Source organism: Pelodiscus sinensis, chromosome 30 (assembly GCF_049634645.1).
Source record: "Pelodiscus sinensis isolate JC-2024 chromosome 30, ASM4963464v1, whole genome shotgun sequence".
NCBI lineage: Eukaryota > Metazoa > Chordata > Testudines > Trionychidae > Pelodiscus > Pelodiscus sinensis.
In genome coordinates, this window is record NC_134740.1 from 1,971,596 (window position 1) to 1,982,082 (window position 10,487).

The 10,487-nt window shown below is 55.7% G+C and overlaps 1 protein-coding gene across 1 annotated transcript; it reads left to right on the forward strand.

The window, feature by feature from the left end:
- The first annotated feature begins 7,560 nt into the window (after positions 1 to 7,560).
- Positions 7,561 to 9,691, forward strand: LOC106732481 (granzyme B-like). The gene is made up of 4 exons (XM_075912074.1): positions 7,561 to 7,767; positions 8,171 to 8,315; positions 8,835 to 9,107; positions 9,284 to 9,691. Exons 1-4 carry the CDS (start codon positions 7,667 to 7,669, stop codon positions 9,431 to 9,433), a joined length of 669 nt encoding a protein of 222 aa, XP_075768189.1. The 5' UTR covers positions 7,561 to 7,666; the 3' UTR covers positions 9,434 to 9,691.
- Positions 9,692 to 10,487: the final 796 nt, after the last annotated feature.

A 10,487-nucleotide genomic window follows, 5' to 3' on the forward strand; every position in this document is an offset into this window, starting at 1 on the left:
TGGGGAGGGCGGGGGACAAAGACCCTCCCCACCCCCAGACCAATCAGGGTCTGTGGGCAGGGAATCATAGATGTGTCCTGGCTCCTCCCCTTCCCCCTGAAGTCCCACCTTTTCTGGCACCACCCAGGACCACTTCAAAAATTTCTGAAGTGGCGTCCAGTCAAAAATTATTGCCCACCCCTGCCCTGACCCAGGAGTGTCAAGGTACAGAGCCTAGGGGAGTTAACAGCTCCCAGCTCCCGTTGGGAAATCCCAACCCTTTGGCTGCCTCATTGCTAGGGAAACTGCTGGATCATGTTCCCGGGGGTACTGGACACGAGCCCACCAGACCCGGCGGTGTGGGGCTGTCTCCCATGTCAGCCGACTAAGTGATGTTTCTGGCAGATGCTCGCCATTCCTGCCCTGTTGGGCCACTTTAATCTCACCTCCTGCCCTGTGCTCGTTGGGTTGTTCCCATGGTTAGTTCCCAAGGGCAGGGCCCGTTCCACCCACCCCTGTGCCCAGCGCAAGCCAGGCCAGCTGGCAGGGACCTGAGCGACAGCGACGCTGAGAGATTGCAGACCAATCCCTTGGGTTAAACCTTCTGTCCCACCTCCCCATATCACCCGCGTCCCTCCTCGCCTGCGCTGCCACATGGCCCGTCCCCAGCAGTGAATAAAAATGTTACAAAAAAGATGACTGGGGTACTGAGGGAACAACTCGAGCGGCGAAATCCAGAGCAGGGTCGGTACCTGCCGGGGCCGGTGGGGCTCCACTCGGACGGGGTCAGGCTGGGCTGGTGGGTCATGGCTGGACCCAGCTGGGCTCAGGCCAATGCGGAGATTGGGGTGCAAGGAATCCCTGCCCCCCATTGTACCCTGGCTAGTTACCTCCTTTGTGCTGGGAGCAAATATGTGAAGGGAACTCAAATGTGAAAAGCAAAGTGAGCAATTACCAGTCCCTAATTCGTTCTATCTATCTATCTATCTATCTATCTATCTATCTATCTATCTATCTATCTATCTATCTATCTATCTATCTATCTATCTATCTATCCCCACACACCCCCTCTATCTATCTATCTATCTATCTATCTATCTATCTATCTATCTATCTATCTATCTATCTATCTATCTATCCCCACACACCCCCTCTATCTATCTATCTATCTATCTATCTATCTATCTATCTATCTATCTATCTATCTATCTATCTATCTATCTATCTATCTATCTATCCCCACACACCCCCTCTATCTATCTATCTATCTATCTATCTATCTATCTATCTATCTATCTATCTATCTATCTATCTATCTATCCCCACACACCCCCTCTATCTATCTATCTATCTATCTATCTATCTATCTATCTATCTATCTATCTATCTATCTATCTATCTATCTATCTATCTATCTATCCCCACACACCCCCTCTATCTATCTATCTATCTATCTATCTATCTATCTATCTATCTATCTATCTATCTATGTCACTCAAAGCAGCCTTAGATCTTGATAGACATGTCCCTAGCTAGGTCTTCTCCAACCAGTGGTGCATTGTCCATCCAGCTGTGCGGAGACTCAGTTCTACAGTAACCGTCCAGCTTTCGGGATTTTGAACTATCCGTCTGACACACGACCTGCCCACCCCCTGAGCCTGGGTTGCTGGCTGTTGTAGGAAACACAGATGCCTGTGTCCTGTATTTGGAGGAGTATATGGGCGATCCTGACGTTTCCTCTCTCTCTCCTCCACATGCAGATGCACCGTCTTTGCACTGAGTTTGAACATGCAGGTGCAGATACGTCTCTCCTCTTCATGGTCTTCCACTTGCCCCTTGGTCTCAGGCTCACAACTATAGCTTCGGCGTTTGGCATAGAGCTTCTGGGGCTTTGGGGTGAATAGGGGAGTCTCAGTAATGGGGACTCAGTGGGTGTTATCCAGGGGCCTGTGACTATCTGTAGCCACCCCTAGAACAGGACTATGATACATTTCATGCAAAAACCTGCCTTGGGAAGTGTAATGGGTCCACCTGATGGTGAGCGCCCCCCTGTGGTCAAGTGACGCCGTGCAAGGTCCTTGCCTGGTCCTCGGGTTGCCTTCAAAGTCCTGAAAGCCAGGGCTGACTAGCTCTGTCCATGGTGCTAGTGGCTGGTCTTTGGCCACTGGCTCTGGACCTTACCCAGATCTAGGCTCGGCTCACACCGGGAGCTGTCCATAGTGCTGATCTCCCAGTCAGGGTAGAGAAAGGAACTGCCAGGCTCCGCCTCCCAAACTCTTTTATACCCCTCCGCTGGGTCCTGATTGGCTGCCGCAGAGACAGCCACTCTATACTGCCTGGAGGACCTCTTCTCCGCTCCTACTGCTGGGATGGGGTGTGGCAAGGCCGCTATCCTCCAGTAAGGGGTATTGGGGGCTAGTCCAGCCCAGCACAGGAAGGCTCATCTCAAAACTCATAATTTGCTGATTGTCATTGCTCTGGAAAATATGTGTAGCATTGTCATGGCTCCTTCCCCACTCTGGCACAATAAATGCAGACGTGGGGGCCAGCAGAAGTACCCCAAAACCTTATTTTCCAGGCTTTGGTATAAAACTTCCCCCCAAAATCTTAAAAAACCACGATTTTGGGGATAAAACCTGCTGCCACCACCCAATGCTAAGAAAATCAGGAGAGAGATCACTTGGGAAACGTCACCCCCTAAAGTACAAACCAGGACACAACAATTAACCAACACCAGGTTAATAAAAGAAAAGAGAGAGAACTTTTATTATCACCACAATATTCCTGTTAGAAGAATGACTAGATGGAAAAGTCATAAAGTAATATACTCATGGGGGGAACCCCACCATGGGCCCAGAACTTAGTTACAAAGAAGAGCAAAATATTTTTGGATCCACAATCGTCCATTGAGAGCCGTTCCTGAACTCTTCAAGGTCCACGCTTCAGCAACGCACATGCACAAAGACATTGCTGGGTCCACTTAGGTCAATGTAGGATTCCTGCCGACGAAGCAATTCCTGTCTAGATCCATTGATAGCTACAGATAGCACGTGGACCAGTTCTAGAGGGATGTCCATACATAGCCATCCATTCTAGACCCCTCCAGAACAACGCCATTCGTTTCTAGACCCATCTCCCCTCCTTGCCAGGGCTGGACACCTGCCCACTAGCTGTACCCTGCAGGTCTCTGCAGTAGGGAGTGATCCAATGGGCTCCAAGGTCACTGGCGGATGGGTGGGGACATCCAGGACTGCCCCCTAGCAGAGGTGGGTTGGAGGAAGAGCTGGAGTGTTCATGCTTCCTCTTCCATTCATATGAAACCCCCCAAGGACGAGGCACCTTCAGTGACAGGGAGGGGGTGGGGCTGGGGATCTCAGGGCAGCTTGAGGTGGGTAATCCAGCCCCCACATGCTCCTGTGCATCCCCACATGGTAAGGGTGGCCATGGGGCTAAGGCACAGGGATGGGACCCAAGAAATCTGGAACCATTCTTCAGCTCAGCCCAGGTTCCCTCTGGATCTTGGGAGGGGGGAGTGTCTCTGGATTGGGGAGTTGCATGGAGTCCTGATGGGAGCTGAACAGGTCCGGCCCTGAAGCAGGTTTAGGAACAGTTTTCCCATGCCTCAGTTTCCCCATCTTCACAATGAGAAGGATGACTCTCCCTTTGTTTGTACTGGACACTTTTTGCAGGGCAGCTAGTGGGTGAGGGCAGTGCCCGGTATCACAGGGTGATCTCGGCTGTGGGGCTGCCCCATTGCAAATGAGAGGAATCTGCTAAGGTGGAAATGGGACCATGTGGGTGGGAACATCTATCTCGGGACGCAGCAGAGGCAGAAATTGAAGCGGGATCTGGTTTTGGGGAGCTCAGGGGATGAGGCTGGAAGGTCCCCATGGTCCCTCCTGGCCTGGAAGTGGGTGGCTTTGGCCAGCAGCCTGCAGAAGAGCTGGGGGGTGTTTCTAGCCCCCGTTGCAGGGCTGAGTCATGTTAGCCACATTCCCAGCTGGGCCTGGCATGCAAACAGCAACACCCCCCCCCCTGTGGTGCAAGTGTCACCAGTGGCTTCCCCACGGGCAGGTGTCAACGTGCCTCAGTGGTTTGCAGGCCTGGCCCCTGTCACGGCCTCCCCCAGGCTCTGACAACCGGCTTGTACTGAGGCATAGCTGGAAGAGGTTGCAGACAAAATGCATCTGGTAGCACATGGTGCAGTCACGCTGGAAATCTGGGGGGGGGTCCCCAGTTCCGAGCCAACCTGGCCCATGTAAGAAAGCCAAACGCAGCTGTCCCCACACCGCTCAGCACAGGGTACCAGCATGGGAGGTGAGCACAGGGGCGACTTCCAGGCACCTCAGGGTCTGCCCGGGAAGTGGGGTTGATCAGGCTGGCCTCAGCGTGAGGGAAACTCGCACCCAGCTGAGCAGCCTGGTCTCAAGTGAGGAGTTTGTCAGTTCTAAGCTAACAGCAGCGTCCGGGGCCTGTCAGGGACCCACCTCCGCTTCCATACCTGGCTGGCCAGGGAGCACAGATCAATCCCTCCTCCGGGAACGGGCCGGCCCTGGGTTGAGAGATCCCCTGGGTGGTAATTCCAGGTACAGACGCTGTAGATGAGGTTAGAGATGTTCTCCCTGAACCAGCCCCCGCACTCATGTCGCACACGGAGCACGTAGCTGGAGGAAATCCCAGCTTCCAATGGAGCCCCCCACCCCCACCCGGCAGGGCGGAACCCCAGGGCAGCTGGGCCTTGGGTGCAGTAACTTTCTTGGGGCTGAGACCGGAGTGGCTTGGGAAGGAGGGGAGTATATCACCATTTGGCACAAACTGTCCCCTGTACAAGGAGGGCAGCAGTTCGGAGGGTGTTCCTGGCAGCCCTGAGTTGTCTGGGAGCCAGGTCTCCGGGGCTCTCTCCCCAGCTCTGGGAAGGGAGTGAGGTCTAGCGGTTAGAGCGGGGCGTGGTGAAATGCAGGGGAGCTGCAAGCCGGGTCTCCCAGGGGCTACGTGTCTCTCTGCTGTGTCATTTCCCTCTGTACGGTCACAGCTCTCAGGTTCCGGATGTCACAGAAACAGCCGCATCCCCGTCACATGGTCACAGCCTCCCTGCAGGGCTTCTCAGAAACTCTCCCCCTGCAGTTGCTGTGATGAGCGCTGATACCTGCTTTGCCCAGTGCCAGCTGGCTCACATCTGGCCCACCCGAAGACTGATCAGAGGGCCCCGTTCCCAACCGAGATCAGTCCCTGTCACCTCCAAGCCCCAGTACAGATACATGGGCAGGGAGCTCAGTGAGGGTATGGCCAGGTGAGTCCGAGTCCTAGATGTGCCCAGCTGGGAGCCTGCACGCAGAGTAACCCCGGACCCTGCTGGACACGTCCCCACCGGGGTCTTCTCCATCCAATGGGGCATCACCCGGCCGGCTGTGCACGGACCCAGCTACTGGGCTGACTCATGTTCTATCCTTCCCCCCAGCCCGTGGGGTTGGAAACAGACACCTGAGCCCTGCAGTTAGAAGAGTGTACATGTGACCTTGAGGTTTCCTGCCCCCTTGAATCCCTCCCCCGAGCTAAGCCTATAAACTCTGCAGGTCTGCGGCAGAGGCACCGTCTCTGCACTGACTGCAGACATGCAGGTTTACTGCTTGTTTCTGCTCCCCATGGCCGTTCTCCTGCCCCCTGGGACTTGGGCTGGTGAGTACAGCTGGGTGTGGGGCACCTGGAGTTTGGAGTGAACAGAGGTTCTCAGGGACTCGGTTCTGTGTGTGTTACCTTAGGGCCTGTGACAGATTGTACCCCCTTATTCACCACTTATACAGGATTACGATAAATTTTATTCCAAGTGTGCCTCGAAAAGTACACCCAAAAACTCATAATTTGCTGCCCATTAGTGTCCCGAGAAAATAGCAGGTAAAGTGATAAGATTATACAGCAGGGTGTTACTCAGACATGTTTCAAGTGTGTGCAGCAGCCAGCAGTGACCATGTGGGTCTGCAGAGCATGATCTTTGCCCATCACTGAGGGCGACGGGGGACGGGTCTGTTCTTCCCTCGATCTTCCAAGGCTCTCCTCAGAGCTCACACTCGCTTGCAGTGGGGTGGAGGGTGATGGTCTTAAGGCCAAGATGGTCGGCGGTGCCGGGGAGATGTGGCCTCCCCCTCCCATCCCTGGGAGACCAGCGGGTTCAGCTCCTAGGGAGGAGACGAGCCAATGTTATTGTTGGGGTTGGGTGCCACGTTGTTCTGGGACTTGGAAGTTCTGGTGGAAGCCAACCAGATACGAGCTCCTGAGGCTCTAGATCAGTGGACATAAGCCAGGGAAGGTGGGGCCATCTCTGGACACCGTGTCAGTGGGACCATAAGTAGACATTGCAGCCTGGTCTGGTGTCCACATGCCTGGCAGGATGGTGGCAAATTGGAAAGAAACAGCCAAGACCAGGAGACCTTGTCTGGCTGGGAGAGCTCCCAGGCCAGTGATCTCCTGAGGAGATTGGAGGCAAAGCGAGAACTTGCCCCCGTCTGTAGGACCCTCCATGGGGAGGGAGTTTCTGAGAGCAGGGGGCTCGAAATCCTCAGTGGCCACGGCAGGACAAAACCCAAAAGGCAGGCGCTTGAGGCAGCAAAGGTCTGGCTGGGTCTAACGTGACCAGCAAGCTGGGGGACAACAGGCCTGGGGCTGAGATGTCGGCAGGAATCATGGAGAATTCGGGGTCTCGAAGCCTAGCGGGGTGGCCTCCGTCTGTGGCAGTGTGGCGGGCGGGCAGGCGCCAGTGTAGGGAGGAACCTGCTGTGACATAGAAGAGGTTGTGTTGCTTTGTGTGTTGTGTGTGGATCCTCTGTCCTGGGCATGGCAGCACTGTCTGGAGAAGAGGGGTGACTCACTGCAGAGGTGGATTCAGCCTCACACCGGAGGGCACAGGAGATAACATCTGCCTGGGAAAGGGGCTGACCCCAGCCTGGGGACTAGAGCCTGGGGGAAGGGGCAGTCTTGGCTGGGTGAGGACGAGAGAAGAGGCTTAGAGCCGGAAAGGGGGGTTCAGGGCCTGAGCCCCCTTCTCCCCGAGAGGAATAGTCCTGCCTGTTCTTGGTCCCTGTGTGAACATCCACCCTGTGCTCCACTGTGTCCCTGTGACCCAATACACCTTCTCTTCTACCTGCCGGCGGAGACTCACCTCTGGCTGCAGATGGGGGGCAGGGCCTGGGGACCCCCCACCCTGTGACTCCAACCCCGGCCCATTCTGCGTGGGAGCAGGTTAAGTGCTTTGCTGGGACAAAGGAGATTTGGGATCAGATCTCGCCTCCCAGTGGGAACGTTGGGCTGACTCCCCGAGGTTGGGATTTTGATGCCGTGGTGAGAAGAGTCGAGCATCCAGAATTAGAAACCATCTGGGTGGGCCTCGGTTTCCCCATCTGCACAATGAGAGCAGCACACAAGGTTTTGGCCACAGGCAATGGGGCAGGGGCCAGACGAGGCTTTCTGAGCAATACACCTTTAGTAAAACCCATTATTTTCCATGGGCCCAGACATTTGGGAGGTCGGGCTTTGCACAGTCCAGCTGCTGTGGGCTGATGGAGAAAGAGAAGTCATCAGGGTGCGAACACTCTCCATGCACAGGGAGGTGAGGGGTTTCTTTGTGTGAATCTGATCCCCCCCCCCAGGACAGATCATCGGGGGCCAGGAAGCCGAGCCCCACTCCAGGCCCTACATGGCCTACTTGTATATACAACATGGACAGAAGTGGTCTAAGTGTGCTGGGTTCCTGGTGAAGCCAAACATTGTGCTGACGGCCGCTCACTGCCAGGGAGAGTAAGTGCCTCTGGGCTGGGACGTGGGGACAGGTGGGGTTAGTGGGAGATGGAGAACAAAGATGCCTGGTGCTGGCGTGGGGGGCCGGGAAGGGTCAGAGCCCAGGGGACTGACCTGTTCAAGGGGTGTCGGTGAGTCTCTAGGGGCCTCTGCAACCCACAGCCCAGCCCCAGCGCTGGGTAAATCAGTGGGACTAAACTCTGGGGCAGGGAGGAGTCAAAGCCCCAGGCTGGGGGCTGGGCATGGATCTAGCTGGGAGGGGGGAATTGGCTGGGGGGGGGGGGAGCTCAAAGACACCAGAAAGAATCTGAGACCTGGCCTGAGAGCCCCAAAGGTCAGAATTGACGAGCCAGAAATAGTCATAGCCGACCCCGGACCCTAAAGCCCCACGTGCTGCTCTCAGCTTTCACAGAAAAATCAATGTCGTCCTGGGAGCCCATAACATCAGCCAATGGGAACCGAGCCAGCAAGTGATCCAAGTGCAACGGCAGATCCCCCACCCGCAGTATGATGATAAAACTAAAAATAACGACATCATGATACTGCAGGTACTGCACCATCCCATCCCCCACCCCCAGTGACCTCACACTGCTGCAGGTACCGCCCCATCCCATCCCCCACCCCCAGTGACCTCACACTGCTGCAGGTACCGCCCCATCCCATCCCCCACCCCCAATGACCTCACACTGCTGCAGGTACCGCCCCCATCCCATCCCCCACCCCCAGTGACCTCCCACTGCTGCAGGTACCGCCCCATCCCATCCCCCACCCCCAGTGACCTCACACTGCTGCAGGTACCGCCCCCCTCCCATCCTCCACCCCCAGTGACCTCACACTGCTGTAGGTACCACCCCATCCCATCCCATCCCCCAGTGACCTCACACTGCTGCAGGTACCACCCCATCCCATTCTCCACCCCCAGTGACCTCACACTGCTGCACATACCACCCCCATCCCATCAACTGAACCCTAGTGGACTCATGGCTGTGCATTTTCTGTGGGTTCTTCCTCATTGGCCTGGTGAGCCTCGTATTCTTCCTTGTGCTTGTGTCCCTGGCTGTGTGTAGCTGCAGGGTGAAGCTCATCACAATAAATATGTGGACTTCATCAAGCTGCCCCCGGCCAAGCAGCGAGTGCGTCCGAAGACCAAGTGCAGCGTCGCTGGCTGGGGCCGGACTAGTCTAGAGAAGAAGCAGATGTCAGACACGCTGTGGGAGGCCGACGTGGCGGTGATGGAGGATGCCGGTTGTCCAAGGAACCAGGATGGGCCCTATCGCTACTACGACGCCACCACCATGATGTGTGTGGGGGACCCAGACGAAGGCAGCAGTTCTTCCAAAGTAAATCCCGCTCCCTACCCCCGCCTGCAGGCTCCCTTGCAAAACTGGTGGTTGGTGTCAGGCTGCTGAGGTGGAGGTCAAGCCTCAGGGAGTTGGTCCCTCTGCGCTCGGGGCTGTACAAACGAAAGGGGAGCTGCAGTGTCACTGTTCTTTGTCTATTTTTTTCCATTTCGCAGGGTGACTCCGGGGGCCCCCTCGTGTGTGGGAAAAAAGCCCAGGGCATCGTCTCCGGGGGTTCCAAAACTGGGACTCCGCCCGCCATGTACACAAGAGTCTCCGCCTTCATGCCCTGGATCCAGAAGACGATGAAGAATCTGCAGTCCTGAGCCCCACCAGAAAGCACCGAACAGTCAGAAATTGCATCACTTCTGTGTCTTGGCTTGGCCCACATTTCAGACCTGCTTTTCTAGGGATGGCTGGGTCCCCTCCCTCAGCCAAGGCTCTCTGCTCAGGTAGCACCGAAGCCCTGAGCATCCAGGCACGGAGCCCAGCTCTGGGAAGGGAACTCTGGGAATTCTGCATTCAACTGTTTGCAGGTCAGTCCCCAGCGCTGACCACTTGCTTCCCACATCCCCAGTTGTGAATAAAAATGGTACCAAAAAGGTGATTCGGGTACCGAGTGAGCAACCCGAGCGGTGAAATCCAGAGCAGCATCGGTACCCGCCGGGGATGGACGGGCTCCGCTCGGATGCGGTCAGACTGGGCTGGTGGGTCATGGCTGGACCCAGCTGGGCTCAGGGGTTCCAAGCCCAGTGTGGAGGTGGGGACGCAAGTGCCCCGGTCTTAACCCCCTCTGTGCCCGGGGCACAAATATGTGAAGGGAACTCAAATGTGAAAAGCCAAGTGAGTGATTACCAGTCCCAAGTCCATCCCATCTATCTGTCTGTCTATGTATCTATGTCCAGCCTTAGATCGTGAGAGTCCTCTCCCTGCAGGGTCTTCTCCAGCCAGCAGTGCATTGTCCATCCAGCTGTGCGGAGATTCAGTCATGCAGTAACCATCCAGCTTTTGGGATTTTGAGCTATCCGTCTGACACATGACTTGCCCTCCCCCTGTGCCTGGGTGGCTGGCTGTGATAGGAAACACAGATGTCCATGTCCTGTATTTGGAGGAGTGTTTGGGCGATCCCAAGGTTTTCTCTCTCCTTCAATTGCAGATGCACCGTCCTTGCACTGACTTGGAACACACAGGTGCAGATATGTCTCTGCTCCCCATGGCCTTCCGCTTGCCCCTAGGTCTTAGGCTCATGAATATAGCTTTGGGGTTTGGAGTACAGCTTCTGGGGCTTTGGGGTGAATAGGGGAGTCTCAGCAATTGTTACTGAGTGGGTGTTACCTAGGGCCTGTGAATATCTGTAGCCACAATATTCACCCCTAGAAA

Coding starts and splice junctions, on each gene's coding strand:
- LOC106732481 (XM_075912074.1), top strand. CDS start 7,667: ATGGCCTACTTGTATATACAACATGGACAGAAGTGGTCTAAGTGTGCT. Junction 8,316..8,834: donor ACGACATCATGATACTGCAG/GTACTGCACCAT, acceptor GGCTGTGTGTAG/CTGCAGGGTGAAGCTCATCA. Junction 9,108..9,283: donor AAGGCAGCAGTTCTTCCAAA/GTAAATCCCGCT, acceptor TCCATTTCGCAG/GGTGACTCCGGGGGCCCCCT.